The sequence below is a fragment of the Meles meles genome, chromosome 17, assembly GCF_922984935.1.
Source record: "Meles meles chromosome 17, mMelMel3.1 paternal haplotype, whole genome shotgun sequence".
NCBI lineage: Eukaryota > Metazoa > Chordata > Mammalia > Carnivora > Mustelidae > Meles > Meles meles.
Window position 1 is genome coordinate 11,534,911 of NC_060082.1, and position 20,351 is coordinate 11,555,261.

Below are 20,351 nucleotides of genomic sequence, written 5' to 3' on the forward strand. Positions count from 1 at the left end.
CTTCTTGGCACGGAGCCTGCTTCCTCCTCTCTCTGCCTGCCTCTCTGCCTACTTGTGATCTCTGTCTGTCAAATAAATAAATAAAATCTTTAAAAAAAAAAAAAAGACCTAGGGAAGTGTAGTGTTAGGGTTCGACCCCAACACCCTGTTTGACCTGCAGTCGAAGCCTGGTGTGAGAGCCACTCCAGCACCTTTGACTGACCCTTGACCATCTGCTCTCTGCCATCATGGACCGCTCCAATTTGTCACGCTATCAGAGTTCTGGGGACACAGGCTAGGAGCTCCAGCCTGCCATCACTGCTGGGGACAGCCTCACAGATAGTTTCCCAAAGTCACAAGCTGGCCTGTCCTACCAAAGGGGCAGCCCCTAACACGCAAACCTCCTCACCCTGCCCCCCACGCCCCCAAGGGCAAAAAGACAGGAGGAGGATCTCTCATTGCCAGACAACTGCCTGGTTTCTATCAGGCCGAACCTGATTCTTTTCTGCCCTTGTGTGGATAAGTCGCTGCTCTCTCTCCTGGTTGTAAAGCTCCGACTTTTTCTCCGGAACAGCCATCAAAGTGAGCCTTCGAGCCCTCTGCCCGGTGGAGCCTTTCCCACCCCTTTGTTTCAGGATCTCCAGCCCTGGGCTGGTAACCCTCTGCTGTGATCACAGCACAAAGTCACCACCCAGAATGAAACACAACCCCCACCAAGAGTGGACATTTCAGCCTGACCTCAAATGTCCATCACCCACAACTGTAAGACCTTCCTGAGGGTCTGTGATCGTCTATATTCCCGATCCGCTATTTCAAGTGGAAACTGTGTGCAAATGTTCAGAATCCAAAATAAACGAGACATCAGCCCGGCCTTTGGCATGAACCAACTCATTAAATATAAAATAAACACAAGTAAATGGCTTTTAAATCTCACTGACAGAAAGCTTGGCAACTACCCGGAGATTCTGGGGGTCATTGGAACTTCTCTCTCCAGACAGGAATCTTCCTCACACTCTGAGGGGCAGAAGGGGACTCCCAACAAATGATGGTATCCCGGTACCCCCCCTCCCAATTTGAGGCGTGCTCTGTACTGCAGACAAGGACAGGATCTGCGAGAAGGATGGCCTGTGACACAGAACGGGTCACTGGGGAATCGGACATTACTATTTACAAAGGGTTAGGAAGTCAGGTGGAAGGCACTCAGCTCGCCACCAATGGCAAATCTTCAGGAACTGCCACCAAACCAACCCTGAGTTTCTCACTGCTGTCTCTCTCTTGGTTGCCCTGAGTTCATACTCACCTGGTTTCTTGAATCCTGTGTGCGTTCTGCCATGGGGTTCCAAGGTTCCCTTAGGAATGTGACTTGCTGAACTCTGATTTTTGCCTCTATCTGTAGTTTCAGCATAAAGTGGATTCATCGGGGAAGGTGATGGGCCAGACTACCTGACGGATTGTTTTCATTCTCCACATCACACCAAGTGTGCAGAACATAAAATCGCAAGAATTCACCAACCAGAAAACATAGACATATGCACCTGTTTGCCTCTAATGTTACCTCAGAGCTAGGCTAGATTCCAATGATTACTAACCTCTTTTTTAAAACTGACGTGGAAAATGCACAGCTTTGGGTAAAAGGCATGTTCACTTGACAGCCCATCAAAGATGGGTGTTCGCCTGGGGAAGCCGCGTGTGAGCAGGTCCGTTTGTAAGAGACCCGGGTCTGGTCAGGTGGCAGAATTATTGGCTTTGCCCATTCACATCAGTCAGCTTCAGAGTCTGGTTTCTGTGCCAAGAAGTTAGTAAGATCCGAAACTAGTCAAAGTAGATTCCATTTACTTACAGTTTGGGAACATTTTTTCATGATTTGGTCAGCTCCTAAGGACAAAATGCCAGTGAAAGAAATGGTTCACCAACTTAGAGTTAAATCACTGGATCAGTAGAAAGATTAGATTTTTGTTTGTTTGTTTTAAGATTTTATTTATTTATTTGACACACAGAGAAAGATCACAAGTAGGCAGAGAGGCAGGCAGACAGAGAGGGGGAAGCAGGCTCCCTACTGAGCAGAGAGCCTGATATGGGACTCGATCCCAGGACCCTGAGATCATGACCTGAGCCAAAGGCAGAGGCTTTAACCCACTGAGCCACCCAGCGCCCTAGATGTTGTTTTTTAATGAACTAAAACATGCTTTCTTTTTCTCCTTTGAAAGGTTTTCAGTGGTTTATTTCAAATCACAAAATCACATTTCTTCTCATCCATGGCCTCCAGAACTTTCTCACCTTGAATTTGAGGACACGTAGCTGGTCATGAGCTAAGGTGGCCTACCAGCCATAAGTTGATGGGACAAGCAAGGATCACAGAGGGCTTTGTGACAGCACAGCCATGCTCCTGAGAGCTTTTAAGAAATCAAATACCTACAGCCAAGAAGCAGAGAGCAACCGGAGGGTACCCCCAATTCCTTAAAAAAAAAAAAAAGTTCAGAGATGGAAAATTAAAACCCATCCACGGGTATTTTTTCAATGTTTTCCACAGCATGGGCCGAGCTACCATTCACCACCACTAGGTGGCATCCTCTCCTGGCCCCTTCTTTCTGCTCTTCTGCTAATAAGGACACCATCATTTCCCTGGGCAACATTAAACAGCCTCGCGGACAACACCAAACTAGTGTTACTGTCCACTCGCCTATGTTGGGAAAGCTTTGGGATTACTAATGAGATGTATTTGATATTTTGTTGCAAGGCAAGGCAGTTTTTGTCTTGCTTTTCACATGTTCCATATCAGAGTCAGACAGCAACGCTGCTCTGAGTTGACTTTCTACCCTGTCATGCCTGTTGTTCTCCAGCCCAGAGACACCGCATGCTACGAAGGATCCATCAAACCTTCGCGGACATTGTCTGAGGAGCAAGCTCCAAGATGATCCATGGAAAATTAACATCTCGACTGTTTCCCAAAGGTCGGGCTCTTTCTGCCTTCTCAAAAGCTAGTCTAGGACTTGCGGAGAAAAATGATGTGACCCTCCAGCCTTATCTGGGGAGCTAGTCTGTGTCCATCGCATTTTTCCAGAACATTACCCTCACCTGCCCACTCTTCCTCTTGCTCTTCTCTTTCCCTACAGAGCAGTAATGAGATGATGGAGGTTAGCCCTCTGGATAGGTAAATGGAAAAGGAGGAGCACAGATCCCACAGTCACCGTTACAAAAGGGGTTTTCAGAATTTTCTCGTCATTTAAGCGACTTACTGAAGTCATCTTAAGCTATCATGACTGCATTTCCTTGCTTTACACAAAGGCACTGGGCGGGGCGGGGGAGGAGGGCACTGAGGCACCAGGAAGTCCAAAAGACAAAATGCTTGGAAGTCACAGACCTAAAGAAAATGCTGAGGCGTCAGTTCCAGAACTACGCTTCCAGTGTTGGCATTTTTTTGAGGACATTTTCTCTTTCTTTCTTTTTTTTTTTTTCTTTTCTTTTTTTTGAGGACATTTTTTCAAAGGTATCTGACATTCCAGAACACGATTCCTACTCCTGGCCCAACAGGTACACAGAGTCTCCCACTTTGATGGTCCCTGTGCTTTCCAGAACAAAATACTGCCCGAAGAGAGGTGATTTTCCATACAGCTTCTGCTCAGAAGGGTCACACAGACGATAGCTGCAGTAGGAGAAAGAGAACCATGAGTCACAGCCGAATGTAAACAAGAGCTCAAACAGCCACGATTCCTTCCCGGCCAAGGTAAATGTCCACCCCCCACAGGGCCACCAGGGGGCACCATTCCCACCAAAGTCTAACAGAAGAGCGCCTCCTGGGGTTGTGCGGGAGCCGCCTGCTCACCGGCACAAACTACAGAAAAGCCCCCCATGGCAAAACGCCCACATCTTTCCTCCATGGAACATTCCCGTTTGCAGCATTAAGCGATAAGGTACTTGAGAGATTTATACACGTTACCACCTTTCTTCTTCCTAGACATCCCTCCTCACTAGGACCAGCATCCCCACCAGGGCCCCAGGCTTGGAGCCCTGGAGGCCTGCAGGACCCCCTCCCCCTCGCTCTCCACCGCTTGCCCACAGTTGCCAAGTCCTGCCCGGCGTCACTGGATCTGCTCGCCGTTTCTCCCGCGGCCACCACCTTGCTTCCAGCACGCTCAGACCACTGGGACAACTTCTGAACCAACCTCTTCTCCTCCTTCTCCACTCCCCGGTTCCCAGTTCACTGTTGGTGCTACACTACATGACGTTCTTGGTTTTGCTCTGGTCTTAATCATGCCTAAGCTCAGACACTCTCAATGGCTCCCCAGTGCCTCCAGTTTAACATTTCAGCCCTTCAGCAGGGCGTGCAAGGCTCACGACCTGGCCCCAGCAGCTTTTTCAAACCTGTCACCCTCTGCCCCTTACCTGCACCTGTGTCGCTCTCCACTGGATCCCTCAAAGTCCTTTTATCTTGCTTTGTGCTTGGCTGGCTCCCGTGAGATGCCCCTCTTCCATTCCCCATGCGCTGAAACTCTACCTTGCCCTCCAGGTCCAACTCAAATGCCCCATTTCGTAGGAAGGAAGCCCGGGAGCCCCCAGCCAGGAGTAATTTTCCCATCCTCAGGGTGCCCCTACCTACCCCTGGAACACTCCCATGCCCTGTTCTGTAGTCGAGGCACACGTCTGTCCGTCTGCAAGACAGAGGGTCCCTGGAGAGCAGCAGCTGTGACGAACTCCGTGGCAGTGCTCACACGCAGCACTGGGCCCCACGCGTCCCCAGTGACCCACAACCATTTGTCGATGGATGAATGTGTGAGTGACTAAAAGCCTCCAGCAGAGTCAGCATGAACATCTTAGTCCAGCAGAAAACACCAGCAGCCCCAGGTAGAGTGTGTGGGAACAATGGCGACATTTGTCTCCCCCACCCCGGCCCCCCGCCCAGGAGAAAGTTTTCCTTCAGTGTCTCGACGAAGCTAGCTCCAACGTTATATCATCTTTCTATTTCAAATACTTTTATAGAAAATCTTCATTTCATTCTACAATGCTTTAAAAGGAAAAGAAAAGAAAACTGTGGGACATCCTGGTCCTTATTTTGTTCTTCACATCAGAAACGGCGGAGGAGCAACCGGAGCTGATCAAATCCAGAGGCTCCTTCTGGGACCCTTGGCTCCTCGCCAGGATGCAGGTGACCTGCCGGGTCCCAGTCCCTGCGGCCTCCCTGAGCCTGGGACGGAGCCTGGCCCACTGTGGCCTCTGCTACAAGGTCGGCTGAACAAACAAATGAGCAATGGGCCGGTGGGTGAGGGCCCGGAGCTGCTGCTCCAGGCTGCCCTACCTCATCCTGAGTACTCCCCCCGCTCCCCCTGCCCACCTCCCCAAGCTCAGGGGTCAGGTCCCTGCAATGACCTTGGACCCCAGGAGCCCAGGTGCCTCCCTCACCTGCCTCTCCCATCGGCACACAATACCAGCGACATTTTAGGGTCTGTGTCTGTCAGAGAGGATTGGAGTCCTGTAGCCTGATCCCCCAACTCCGATTATCTTGGGGGGGGTGTCGGAGGGGGCCTTGAAAGTTCTGAAGAACTCACAGCAATCTCCGAATCCTTACAACAAGCCTCGGTGAGAATGTGACGTCTCTCTATTTCACAGCTGAGTCTCCGAGGAGGAACCAGCGTGCCCCAGAGCACAGATCTCAGTGGTCAGGCAAGGTCTGGCCAGTGCACCCACAGTCACCGGGATGTGATTGCTCCCTGGCCATCTCCGTACCATCTGGGGACACGCACAGACCAGAGAAGAACCGAGCAGGTTACTATTAGTTCTTGTACACAGGGAAAGGCCACTCGTGGGTTCCACCTGCCTGTTCCCATCAACCACCCACAGAGACTCCCCCAGCAAGTAACTGAGCAGGGAGGGCCCCTCCAGCCAAGCCCCTTAAACAGCGCAAAGTGGGGCAAGCAAGTTGGTTTGCAGGAGCGCAGACTTGGTCACCTGGTTCGCAGGTGGCAGGCCATTTCGTGGCCGAGGAAGAGGAAGCTCTGTGGCTGCGGGGAGCCAGCTGTCTGCGGGCCGCCTTCCCCTACAAGCCTCCCCAACCCTCGCCCCCGCTGCAGGCTCTCGGAAGCCCCCATTAACGAGATCGTCGGCGACCCCTTGTGGGGATAAGCGGGTACTGCGAGCGCTCTGCGAGTGCCCGTGCACACCAAGCTCTTTGTTCCACAGACTGCACAGTACTATCTTCCCGGGATCATCTAGGATTTTGTTCAAAGACAATTAATATATTACGAACTCATTTAAAAGCTACTTTCTTAATGCATTTTCCTTTTCAATGGATAGGAAACATACAACTACTCTAATGAACAGGAGGTCCAAGCCACTTTGCTGCACTTAAACAGGGGTCTCCAGCCTGGAAGGGTGTGGTGGGAGCGGAAACACCACCTGTAAAGTCCTGAGCACCGTGAGGGCTGCTCATAATTCACTCTGCCTGGTCTGCTCCGTTACTGGTCAAAGCCCTAGGCCATGGCGACAAGCAGGGTCTCTCTCTGGTCACAGCTGGGTCCCCACCTTGGAGCACAGGCGACTTCTGAGGCCTCACAACCCACTAACCCGATGGCCAGGTTAAGAATGAAACAGTCCTGTGAAGGCAGCTCAGGGGAGGGAAGCCCTAGAGGCTGAGCAGATCTGGATTGGGTCTTATTTCCGAGAACAGAGAGAAGTGTCTTCAGGCTTCTCCCTCTCCCAGAAAGTATCAAGTTCATAGACCAAGATTATCAACAACCAGAGCCTACGTGGGCATTGTACGGAATATTTTATCACCTATTTTTAAAATCATATTTATTGCCTAATTCTGATCAGCCAGGAGAGGTATTATTAGCCCAGTGTTTGCCATTAAGGAAACTGAAGCATCGAGAAGATAAGCGGCTTGCTGAGGTCACCCACGCAGCCAGTGACAGAGCCTGATGGGGCTGGGGGTGTCTGTCTCCTCCCCCAGTAGTACCGCCACAGCTTTCTGCCTTCAGCTCCACACAGCCTAACACAAGGGGCAAATGTCCTTCATGTCAAAGTGTTCGTGTGTCCAACAGAATTTTTGCATCTACGAAGCAAACGTGCTCTCCTCTTTCTATTAGGAGCCAGAAGTTGGGGAGGCAGCAGAGACAGGCTCCCACCACTCCTAAGCCCCAGGGAACAGTGTGGAAATCACTCTCCCTTATTAAGGAAAAGACTGGGGGCGCCTGGGTAGCTCAGTTGGTTGAGCTTACGACTCCTGGTTTCAGCTCAGGTCACGATCTCAGGGTCATGGGATTGAGTCCCGTGTCAGGCTCTGCACTCAGAGTGGGGTCTGCTTGGGATTCTCTCTCCCTGTCCCTCTGTCTCTCCCTCTCTAAAATAAAATAAATAAACAAAATCTTGAAAGACAGAAAGGAAGGAGGGAAGGAAGAAAGAAAGGAAGGAGGGAGAGAGGGAGGCAGGGAGGGAGGGGGAAAGGAAGGAAAGAATCATTCCATCTTCCTATTTTCCCAGGAGCCAACAGGCCTCCCCCGTGCCGCCCACTGCGAGGACCTTATAGACAAAGGCTCCCCGGAGCCTCCCCCTGCAGACATTCAGCAGTCGCAGACGTATTTCTTTTTCTCATTGCTCTGCCATCCCGCGCTTTGCCTGCAAGCAAGAGGCTTCAGTGGATAAGGCTGGCAGAGGTCTTCCTTGCGAAGCAGCACAGCCTCTGGGCACCTGAGGACACAGGAAAATGGAAAGCGGTGTGGCCCCGAGCCCCTTGCCTGAGAAGGAGAAGGTGTTCTGCACAGGGCCGTTTGCTTCGCTTCCCATGATTTAAGTCTCGAGACCCAGCCTTTCTCTTCCGGATTTAAGGCTTACCTGTCCTGGGAAGAGCACAAATCACTACATCTATGGCCATTTCCAGCTCCGGAAGAGATCGGAGGAGACCCCTAGCCTGGCCGCCCTGTCTCCTGGGCTATTAGGAGCCAGTAGGGCGTGATCGCTGGACGGCAGAAAGCCTGTGGGTTGGGGCGGGGGGGGGCCTGTGCTGGCTTCCCGTGACCCCCACCTGCTTGCCCTCGCTCTGTGTTTGGGTCCATGATTCTCGTTCTAGAAACACAGCTTCCTGATGGACGCGAGCACAAAAGATTCGGGGGGCGGGGTGCGCCTGGGTCACTCAGTGGTTAAAGCCTCTGCCTTCAGCTGAGGTCATGATCTCAGGGTCCAGGATTGAGCCCTGCATGGGGCTCTCTGCTTGGCAGGGAGTCTGCTTCCCTTCCTCTCTCTGCCTGTCTCTGCCTGCTTGTGATCTCTGTCTGTCCAATAAATAAATGAAATCTTTAAAAAAAAAAAAGGTTGACTTTAAATTAAAAAAAAAAAAGATTCAGGGGATGGGTCTGAATACCCAAGTACTTTCAAGGGCGGGTTCCTGCGGAGACACTAAGTCCAGGGTAACCGAGTAACATGTTGTGGGGAGAGACAGGTCAGTTCCCAAAATCACTCAGCCGGTTTGCACACAGAATCATCCAGATCTGTCCTACCCGGCTTAGGTCGGAGGGAAGAACACCCTGGCCTGTGAGAGGGGAGCAGCTGGTGAGCGCGGGGTTCCTGACTCCCAGCACGGGGCTCCCCCCCCACCTACCCTTCTCCCTGCAGCAACTCTGTGGCAACAGGAGGTAGAAAGACCACATTCTGCTTTGTTCCGACAGTGAGTGAGAGCGATTGAGGAATGGCTCGTCTGCCATCGCCGCTTCTCAAAACCCTGCTCCCCTGACTAATGTTCCAACACACACGGGAGTATTACAATTCCCAGACATGAGAACAAGTTAGAGGAATTTTATAGCAAATACCCATTTACCAACCCCCGGACTCTACCCATAATACTTTTTTTTTTAAGATTATTTATTTACTTACCTGACACAGAGAGAGAGAGAGAGCGCGCAAGCAAGCACAAGCAGGGGGAGAAGCAGGCAGAGGGAAAGGGAGAAGCAGGCTTCCTGCTGAGCCAGGAGCCTGATGTGGGGCTCAGTCCCAGCACCCTGCGAACATGGTCTGAGCTGAAGGCAGCCACTTAACTGACTAACCCAGGCACCCAACTACCCATGACACTTTACAACACTTCCTTGATCACATTTGTATCCATCCATCTATGCATTATAATTTTGGGGGATTTCCAAATAACTCACAGATATCCGTGGACTTCATCTCTAAACAGTTCAGCTGGTACATCATCCCCCTAGAGTTAAAATTTTCTATACTTTTTTTTTTTGATGGGGGAGATGTTCATGGAGTGAAACGCACAAAACTCAAATGTTTTATTAGAGTAAATTCTTAATATGAAGTAATAAAATTAAGTGAAAACAAGAAAGTGAATTCACATTGTTTTAAGGATTGAGAACTACACTACACCCCTGAAAATGATGAGATTTGCCTTAGCCTGGTCTGTACCATCTCTTGGAATGTTCTGGCAAATCCACGCTGAGTGGTGGGGACCCAAATGGAATGCAGCTATTTGCTTTTCAGTTCAAGAATGCCTCTCCTGGGGTTCCTGGGTGGCTCAGTGGGTTAAAGTCTCTGCCTTTGGCTCAGGTCATGATCTCAGGGTCCTGGGATTGAGCCCCGCATCAGGCTCTCTGTTCAGCGGGGAGCCTGCTTCCTCCTCTCTCTCTCTCTCTCTGCCTGCTTCTCTGCCTACTTGTGATCTTTGTCAAATAAATAAATAAAATATTTAAAAAAAAAAAAAAAAAGAATGCCTCTCCTTAAGCCCCCTCCACACAGCTTGTCTGACTTTACTCCCGACCAGCTTCTCTGCCCTGTGGCCTGGTTCTCATGAAGGACACCTGTCTTTCCAGACTATGGGTGCTGGCTGCTGGGGGCAAGCCCAGAGCCTCATGCCTGGGCTGCTTTGCCGGCTGGAACAACAGCCATCCACCCCAGGGCTTTGGCCGGCCCAGGAACAGCCAGATAGTAGCTTTTGCAACAGCAAGATTGGCAGAAAAAGATTGGTGTTGATCAAAGGAAACTAAATGGTTGGGCCAAAGAAGGCCACGAGGTTTGTGAGAGAGGGTGGGGGGCGGTGGGGGGAGCGCTGGGGCGGGGGCAGGCCGCAGAACTCACATTCCAGCGCAGTGAGTCTGGTCACACAGACCCCTCACTGGGCTCTCCCACGACGGTTTTGGAGCCAGATGGCCCCAAGTCTTCTGGGGCTTCGCCTGAAGCAGATGCCACCACACTCCGTGCCTTCCCCTCCCACTCTCTTAGAGCTTCCCGGGGACTCAAGTCAGGGTCAAAGCTGAGGGGCTCGGGAGCTGCAGAGATGAGACCCAACAGCCCCCTCCAGCCCCACAGTGGGCAAATACCACCACTGGAGCGTTCAGGTCCTGAACTGCCGTTTTAGCAAAAGTAACACAGTTGTTTGCAGAAAGTTTAAAGACTACATGTAAGAATATACAGATTTGCCCATAACTCCATTACCACAAGAGCATCTCCATTAACAGTTCATAAATTTTCAGAACTTTATCACTCATGTGCATTTGTATATTTTAAAAAATAAAATCAGGGGGTGCTTGGGTGGCTCAGTCGGTTGAGCGTCCGACTCTTGGTTTAGGCTCAGGTCATGATCTCAGGGTCATGGGATCGAGCCCTGTGTCCAGCCCCGTGCTAGGCGTGGAGCCTGCTTGAGATTCTCTCCCTCCCTCTCCTTCTGCCCTGCCCTCTGCTCACTCTCTCTCTCTCAAATAAATAAATAAATCTTAAATAAACCAAAAAACTATAAAGTAAAATCAAATTAAAAAAATAATATATATGCTATTTTGTAATCAGCTTTTAAAAATCCATGTTACTGGGACGCCTGGGAGGTTCAGTCGTTAAGTAGCTGCCTTCAGCTCAGGTCATGATCCCAGCATCCTGGGATCGAGTCCCACATTGGGCTCCTTGCTCGGCAGGGAACCTGCTTCTCACTCTGCCTCTGCCTCTGCCTGCCTGTGCCCTCTCCTTTCCCTCTGACAAAGAAATAAATAAAATCTTTAAAATAAATAAATAAATAAATAAATAAATAAAATAAAAATCCAAGTTACTTTAACTATCTTTCTATGCATTCTAAACTTATTCTCTGTAATTGTCTCTTTCACTTAAAATTTCTTTTATTTTTTTATTATGAGTATTTTAGAGCAAACATAAAAGTAGAAATGCTGCAATGAATCCCCCTGTAATTATCACCCAGATTCTATTAATCAAGGTTTGACATAGTTTTCCACATGACCTTTTTTGGTTGTTGTTGTTAAAATAATATACAGGACATCTCACATACTTCCCCTAAAATATATGGGGGAAATTCTTCCATCATAATGCCATGATCACACCTAATAGATTTTTAGTATCATCTAATACTCACTTCATAATATGATTTGCCAAAATACCTAAACAACGCATTTCTTAATGGGTTGGCTTGAATCATGAACTCCAGATGAGAAAAAAATGATCTGTGCCAGCAGGCTCTCTAGGAACCACACCCCCCGGAATACTGCCCAAGTCACCCAGTCACTGGGACCCCCCGCAGCTTGAAGACTGTATGTTGGTGGTATTTCCACGGCTTCTAGAGAGATCAAGCTGCCTCGTCCTACCTCTTCAGGGTCTCCAGCGGCTCCTTCCGGCTCATGACGCCGGTGTCTGGGTCCACCGTCGTTAGAATGCACCTGGACACACACACACACACACACACACACAGCATCATACAAGGGACAGAGAGGACTAGCCTTGGCCCGCCCCGCCCTCTCCTGGCCAGGGCTAGAGGAGCTTTACCTGGAACAAGCCATTATTCTTTTCATTATCACGTCACCAATAAGCAGCTCATCCCACGAATCCTAGGGGACAAAGCACAAAATTCCTTTGAGCCCTTCTGAGACCTCGCCCTGACCATGCAGGGACTTCACATGACGTGCCACCCAATGGAGCCACGTACACCCAAGATGGCAGACATTTACGTCAGCCCTGAGAAGCCACACGCCCTCCTGTCCCCTCTCGGCCTGTGACACGTCTGTTCATCTTCCTGACATGAAAGGCTCTCTCTGCTCCCACTGGTCACACTGTGGTGGAAATGCCCCCCACCCCCGAGAGATGCCACTGGGCTCGAGGAGGTGGGAATGGAAGGCTTGGGGGCACGGGAGACAGAGAGAAAGGGCTTGGAGGGGGATCGCCCTAACCTGTGCATGTCCCCCTCCTCTGGCGGGTTTAGACCCTGAGGGCACTGGTAGGTTTACCTTGCATCTCCCCTGACAGAGGTTTTACAGAAGAGATAGAATTTGAATAGAACCTTCCAGAACAGAGACTTTGGAAGGCATAAAAGAAGGGTCAGGAGACTCAGGGAACGATTAGAAGGAAGACACTGAGGAGACAAAGGACATCTGATCATAGCCCTGAACTTCTTACCCTGGGAGAGAGTCGCAGGCTGCCTGAAGACAAAAATTCTTAAATTAAAACCAACCTGCCCAGGCCTTTGTTGGTCACAAACCAGAATGAGATTTGCAGACTCAGAATTTTAACTCTAAGAGTGTGTATCATTCTTGCTGTTATGTATTACAGTCTTTAATCATCAAGTGGGGCTTTGAACTGACGGTGTCCCAAGGGTCGGAAAAAACAGCACCGGGCCTGGAGCAATCCCAGCCTGTTCTGTGTGTGTCTGTCCACCAGGGGGCACTGTGGTTATTAAAAAACATAAAAGATCCAAGAAGAGAAATGTGGGTTCATTTATTATTCATTAAAGAAGTATTTCCTGAGCCCCTTTCAGGTACACCAGAAACGGCTGAGGGCTGAGTCACAGATAAATTAGGTTAAAAAAAAAAAAGTCCACCATAAGGAAAACCGGCAATGTAAATGGGTCTAAGGCCTGAGCCTTGGGATGCTCGGAGCCTGAGCGGACCGCTGGGGGCCAGCATCTCCCACCCAGTCTGGGTCAGTCACACCCCAGGGTCACCTACCACCCTGCACGCACCATCCTCCCGGCCCGCTCACGATCTGTTCACCTGGGACTGTGATCTCCTTGGAAGAAGCAGCGTGTTTCTTCAACCCTGTTTTTCCACGTGTCTATACCCAGTGCATGGGAACTCCAGAGTGAAGACGGACACGCTAGGACAAAATGAGCTCAGCCATGTCGTGTGAACATCTGACTTAAAGTGCGAAGTGTTCCCGGTGAGGGAGCGCTGAGTTGGAAGGAGATGAAGGCTTCCAGAACAAGATTCAGTTCAAACGAATCCAAACCAGAGCTCCTACTCTGGGCCATCTCCTCCACACTCAGTTTCATCGACAACCGACCATCTCAGAACTCTGGGGTAGGAAATGTCATCAACAAGACCCAGGGCTCAGGGATCACAGGGGGAAAGAAGCTTAAGTCGGTCATAGCTGGGGGAATGCCTGAGCCAGGCCCCTTCGCTCAGACTGCAGGACAGAAACCCTCCCCCACCTCTCTGTGACACTCTCTGAGCCTAGGAGCTTTTCCCGCAGATTACTGACCTTGATTCTGACAGCTGCCCTCAGGGGACGGGCCAGCTGAAATCATCAGCATTTGACACGTGCAGGAAGCAGAAGCCTCAGGGGTACAAGGATCTGTCCAGGGTCACACCGCCACTTAGTGAAGCAGGTGGATTCACATCTGGTGCCCCAACCTCATGCGTACCCCCTGCAATGCTCAGAGTTCCTCTGGCCCCTGGTACAGTCTGGGTTCAAGACCCAGCTCCTCCACTTCTTGCCATGGGGTAGCCCGGGGCAAGCCAGCTCACCTCCCCTGGCTCTCCTTCCCCCTCCCTTATAAAAAGGGAATGACGACTTCACCTCCCTGGGCTGCAAAGCACAAGGTGAGTGTTAAATGGAAACCCTCCCCACTCCTTTCTCTTCCCCAAGAAGGAAAACACTCCAGAGAAACTGCTTTACTGGCCACAGCTGGGGCGAGATGAACACCAATAAGATGGTCAAAGGAAGCCCACACTGATTTTTCCCTCTTACCTGAGTCTGGCTGAACTGTGCCGGATGTGAGCAAGGACCTATGAGCTCCCTGGTCACAGCCAACCACGGAGAGACGGCCCAGTCCTGGAGCCCGGGGAGAGAGCGCGTGTCCGGCCTCACACTAGGAGCCGGCCTGCCATCTTTGGAAGACTTGATGTGCACGGAGCGCTTTATACAAGGAGGGGGTCTGGGGGTACATCTGTTGCCCTTCACTGCCTGACGCAGCATTTATACTTTTCATAAGTTACCCTAGCCAAATTGGTCTTTTTTTTTTTAAGGTTTTATTTATTTATATGACAGAGAGAGAGAGAGATCTCAAGTAGGCAGAGAAGCAGGTAGAGGCAGGGGGGAAGCAGGCTCCCCACTGAGCAGAGAGCCTGATGCGGGGCTCAATCCCAGGACCCTGAGATCATGACGTGAGCCAAAGGCAGAGCCTTAACCCATTGAGCCATCCAGGTGCCCCCAACTTGGTCCTTTAATAAACCTGCAAGGTAATCCTGGGCAGAAAGGATCACCTCATTCTCCATGCAGGTAAAGGAACTTTAGAAGGAGTGCACAGGGCCCTACAGAAGCCAGTGAGGAAGCTGACAGCCGCCCTCAAAGCCTCAGGTTTGCGTGTGGGCCTCAAATTCCTAGACTGCTTCTTTGAGCACGCGTAGCTGCCTCCTCACAGCAGGTCAGAAAGGCAGAATCCTTTCCCTTGAGTAGAAGGGATTAGAACTCAGTCACGTGGATTTGGTTCTGCCTCCTGCCCATCCCCTCCGCTTTCCATCTAGAAACATGCACCATCCGAACTCTAGAATATTCCCATCTGAGAGCTAGTGCTCTGTCGAGTCCCCACAGCTGGGTGGTCGTCACTCCCCAAACCCCCAGGCCACCAGGCTCTGCCTTCATGGCTGACGAGGGAGAGAACCCAACGAAATGTCCAAAGACAACGACAAAGGTAATTCTGCCACCCGAACCATGTCACGTGGCGGGAACCCTCCACGCTAAGCCACAGCGCAGACATCTGAGGGCAGGTCAGAGGTGGCCCTGGAAGAATTTCAGGACAGCGCCATCCAGCCTGGGGGCCCTGCTCCCACCGTCCCCCCCAGCAGCCACCCTGTCAATGCCTGTCTTCTCCTGGGGCCACCGACTGAACAGGAAAACAGCTTCGACAAGACATGAGCACACCCTGCCTCTGATCCATGGCCCACACACGTCATGTATTTTATGCCGCAAAAAGCTGCCTGGAAAACTACTCTACCTACCGCTACCGGGAACTGTCGTTAGAAGTCTCAGACCCAAAAAAAAAAAAAAAAAAAAAAAAGAAGTCTCAGACCCAGGGGCGCCTGGGTGGCTCAGTAGGTTAAGCCTCTGCCTTCGGCTCAGGTCATGATCCCAGGGTCCTGGGATCGAGCCCCACATCACGCTCTCTGCTCAGCGGGGAGCCTGCTTTCTCCTCTCTCTCTGCCTGCTTCTCTGCCTACTTATGATCTGTCTGTTAAATAAATAAATAAAAATCTTTAAAAAAAAAAAAAAAGAAGTCTCAGACCCAGAACCGCCCCCTGACACCAGCCGGTCATTTGTATTAACGCCCTCCCTGCAGAGGTCTGCCCTGATCAGATGCTCCAGAAATCCAAACTCTGAATTGTCTAGCATACAACCAATAATTAATGAATTCTTCAGAATAATCTAATGCAACGTCAGAGACTCCTATACCCTAAAAAAAAAAAAAAAGTTAAATCCAAGGAAAGGGACAAGGAAGGTATCGGGTTACCTCAGCATAGACACCACATCCTGATATTACGATATTGGGCCTGAAGTTAGTCACTTTAACTTTCTTCTCCAGCCTGGAGTTGAGATCTACCAGCGATGCCTCGGACAGGATCAAGAATGGGCTCGCATCGGAGTACGCAACCTGGTAAGGAAATAGAAATGGTGAGAACGTGGCACAGAGGTCACATGCGTCCCATGCGTCTAGTTCCTGGAACGCTCTCCTCCCCAGCTCCCCCACCCCGGGTGCACACGCACATCTGCGCGTGCGCGCACACAGTATTTCTACGTATTTCTTTAGTTCTTTCTGTAGAAGAGTCACAGTGGTTCAGAACTCTGAAACAGCCTAACAGGAACTACACGATGGAATGAAGAGAACGTGGCCTTGGGATCAAGAGCTGCCACTGGCCAAGTGCCTTTAAGGAAGTCACTCCCCCTTTCCAAGCCTCAACTTCCCCAATGTTGATGGGTTTGATGACCTCAATATGGGCGAAAAAAAATTAACTGATTCCCTGGATACCTATTTTTTATGCAACCTGCAAAATCAACATCAAGTCCGTTTTCTGACCATTTATGTAATTTTTTTAACAGCCATCATAATTGTGCTACCGTAGCATCCGGCTACCAACCCTCCTTTTGATGAATCCTTGCAGCCTTATTCCTGAAAGGGCCAACCTAGTCACTTTAAGCCTGTGGATCTCCGTACCCTCCCACGCATTTGCCCAACTGTGATCGGACCGTTGCAATCACACCGTAAAAAGGCTGGACTCCACAGACAGCTACAGAACAGAGCGGAAAAGATCCGGATATAGAACAGTTTTGAAACCCTGCCGGCACTGGAACGCTTCCGTAGATAGGAAGAGAGATGGCCATGGGAAAAATGCAGGAGTCCCCCAAATCAAGAAACGCGAAGCTTCCAAAGGAAGGACTTTGTTTGAGCCCGTTGTTTATAATCTCCAGCCGCTGCTCAGGCCAAGCTGCCAGGCGGCTGCCTGGCAAACCAACAGAGCAGAGCTCAGCAGACAGGCTGCCCCTCCTGATGGGCTCGGCACGCCCGAGGAAGACTTGCCCTCCACAGGACACACCAAGGGCCAAAGCCAAGAGATGCTCCTCTGACCTGGTCAGTGGGCCGGAACGCGTCCAAGATTTGGTGGGAATTTCTCGGTCGCAGGTGAGGCTCGAAGTGCACCAGACGGTAAGGCAGTGTCTTCAGGAAGCCCGTAATCCACTGGGCCGCAGCCTCCCCACAGTCCCTGCCCTCGATCTCCAGGCCGTGCACTCTGTAGGGGGGGCAGGAGCAGAGAACAGCCATGGGTTTGAAAATCTGGATACCTAGCGATGTCACTGTGACTCCTTAATTACCAGGAAACGTGATTTGAGCCCGGCCCTAACTCCAAACCTCTGTGTAAGGCTCAGTGAAGTCCGTCTCAAGCCTTGCTTTCCCCAGTTTCATAACAGAGTGACGCATACCTGTGCCTCCCTATCTGTAAGGCATGCACAGGAAAATAAAATAAGATCAAAGGTTTGAAAAGATATGGTGTTCTCCGGAAGAAAACGAATGTGTCAGTAAAAGTAAACTTGTCGGGGCGCCTGGGTGGCTCAGTGGGTTAAAGCCTCTGCTTCCCTTCTTCTCTCTGCCTGCTGCTCTGCCTACTTGTGATCTCTCTTTGTCAAAAAAATAAATAAAATCTTTAAAAAAAATTTAAAAAGAAAAATAAAGTAAACTTGTCATTAAAGCAAAATCTGGCTCCCCCAGCTGGAGAGCAGCCAGAAATCTCTACGGATAGGCCCAGCTAAACGTTACCAGAATGAAGATAATGAAACTAGAGGCAGCCATGTATGCAAAATGTCCTATAAAATCTAAAACATTATAGACAACAATAATAATCTGATTTGATTTGATTGCTAGCAATCAGCGTACCACTGAAATCCACCCCTCCTCCACTCCCTTCCTGGCCCCAGACATCCAGGATGCAGGACTGCGGGGGAGAGGTAAGACTGGGACTTGGGTACAACAGGAAAGAAGGGTGAATTGCACAGAGAGAACATGATTTCTGTTCGGCTTCATGATACCACGGCTTTAACTTCTAGCAACACGTGGTACTCATCTCTTTTTAAAAAGAAAGACCTCAGGTCCAGAGACCTCTCTGTAGGCAATATTTCTAGCTAGAATTGGGTAACATTCCATTTATAGCATATTTATAATTTCAATTACCTTCTCTACCTGGCAAACTGTTTAGGTACCCATATAAGGTATTTATTTTTTTAAGTAGGCGCCATGCCCAGAGCCGAAGGTGGGGCTTGAACTCACAACCCTGAGCCGAGATCAAGAGTCAGACACTTAACTGACTGAGTCACCCAGGAACTTCCAAGGCTTCCTTTTTAAATAAATGCCTTTAAGATTGTCCCTTCTATAAGATGACAGAAAGCAGAGGCAAAATTACCACAAAACAAAACAAAACAAAAATCCATTTCAAGCAGCAGAAGCAGCAAAAAGAATTAAGAGAAAAGTATCTTATGCTGGACCCACGCTGCTTCAAAACAGTAAAATTTTACACGTCTAATTTTGAAATAAAGAAAATAAAGGATCCTTCCTTTAGGGATCTGTCCACAGAACAGGAAATTATACCCAACCTATATTTTATGGTAAAATTCATAGAAATACAGCAACTTCATTCTTCATCAGTCTCATTTAAAATAGGAACATGTAGGCGCCTGGGTGGCTCAGTGGGTTAAAGCCTCTGCCTTTTAAAGATTTTTAAAATCTTTAAAAAAAATAAAATAAAATAAAATAGGAACATGTTTCTCAGCTGTCCATGACACCATTCATCAGAGGAAGAGGAAGAAAATCTAAATTCACCACTTCACCAAGTTAGTTCCTCTCATCAAGTCCCACAAATCACGGATCCCTGTTCAGCAGGGAAGGGAAAAGCACTTTCATCCACACTACATCAAATTAACTAATTATACTGTAAGTAAATGAACTCATCATTAAAAAAACTTTTAATCTGGGATTAGAATTTTGAATCATGTTTAGAACAGCAAATATATATAAGGCAATAATCTAATTTCTAAGAAGAAATAACATGTGTCCATCTGCGGGGAGAAGCCCACGGCTAATGAACAGGTCCAGAGCTGAAGACCATTTGCAGAGAGTAAGAAGCCCCAGGCAGAGAAGGAAAAAAGGAGGAGGGGGCTGTTCCCAGGACTTAGGAGACAGGCACCACTCCGTGGGGAGGGGGCTCAGCTTGGGACAGCCACAGGCACAATAAGCACTACCTGCAGAATTGAAGAAACCAGGGGTTTAGGACCTGCCCGCATAATTACCTGCCAGAATCTACTAAACCTTCCTTTTTTTTTTTAAGATCTTATTTATTTATTTGACAGAGAGAGATCACAAGTAGGCAGAGAGGCAGGCAGAGAGAGAGGAAGCGAAGCAGGCCTCTGGCTGAGCAGAGAGCCTGATGCGGGGCTCGATCCCAGGACCCTGAGATCATGACCTGAGCTGAAGGCAGAGGCTTTAACCCACTGAGCCACCCAGGCGCCCCTACTAAAACCTTTCTAAAGTTAATATCCTAATGCCTGTTGTTTCCCAGAATCCCAGAATGTGCATTAGAAAAGCTGATTCAAGTTATGCTGATAGTCTATCTTACACCTATTAAATCCAGTATTAGTACATGAGAGACACACTTCTTTTTTTTTTTTTAAATATTTATTTATTTATTTGACAGAGAGAGAGAGAGAGAGAGATCACAAGTAGAGCAGCAAGCAGAGAGAAAGGGGGAAGCAGGCCTCTGGCTGAGCAGAGAGCCCGATGCGGGGCTCGATCCCAGGACCCTGAGACCATGACCTGAGCCGAAGGCAGCGGCTTAACCCACTGAGCCACTCAGGCGCCCTCTTTTTTTTTTTTTTTTTTTTTTAAGATTCTATTTATTTATTTGTCCGAGAGGGAAAGAATGAGAGAGAAAGCACACAAGCAGGGGGAGCAGCAGGCAGAGGGAGAAGCAGACTCCCCGCTGGGCAGGAAGGCCAATGCGGGACTCCATCCCAGGACCCGGGATCAGGACCTGAGTCTCAAAGGCAGACGCTTAACCCACTGATCCCCCAGGCGCCCCGAGATACACGTTTCTTATAGAATTAAAAGCCTTTGATAGTTTACTACTGAAGATGTATGTAAATGAACTCACTACATGTCCTGTAAAGAAATATCAAGAATAAGAAAAATAAATAAATAAATGCCTTTAAGGTCTTTTTAAAAAGCTGAATCAATTTGAAGGAAATCATTAAGTAAGTAACAGTTGACTCTTGAACCATGTGGGGGTTGGGGGCATCAACCCTCCATGCAGTGGAAAATCCACATCTAAATGTTGACTCCCCAAAATTTTAACTACTAATAGCCTATGTTGACCAGAAGCCTTAAGGACAACATAAACAGGTGATGAACACATTTGGGGTTTTGTTTGTTTGTTTGTTTAATATTTTATTTATTTATTTGACAGAGAGAGAGACAGCGAGAGAGAGAGTGGGAGAGAGAGAGAGAATATGAGAGAGAGAGCACGTGAGCACAAGCAGGGGGAGTGGGTGAGGGGGAAGCCGGCTTCCCACTGAGCAGAGAGCCTAATGCAGGGCTCTATCCCAGGACCCCGGGGTCATGACCTGAACCAAAGGCAGATGCT

General features: G+C 49.4%; 1 protein-coding gene across 3 annotated transcripts in view; it reads right to left on the reverse strand.

Moving 5' to 3' along the window:
• Positions 1–2,061: 2,061 nt before the first annotated feature.
• MTARC1 (mitochondrial amidoxime reducing component 1) overlaps positions 2,062–20,351 on the reverse strand; it is a 28,754-nt gene continuing 10,464 nt past the window's right edge. Inside the window, exons 3-8 of one of the 3 annotated variants that reach the window (XM_045982677.1) lie at positions 16,793–16,955; positions 15,680–15,820; positions 11,725–11,786; positions 11,547–11,618; positions 7,492–7,659; positions 3,488–3,622 (exon numbers count right to left, since the gene is read on the reverse strand). In XM_045982677.1, the coding sequence (XP_045838633.1) occupies positions 7,533–7,659; positions 11,547–11,618; positions 11,725–11,786; positions 15,680–15,820; positions 16,793–16,955 (565 nt within the window). In that variant the 3' untranslated portion in view covers positions 3,488–3,622; positions 7,492–7,532. The other 2 variants (XM_045982676.1, XM_045982678.1) reach the window with 2 other exon arrangements.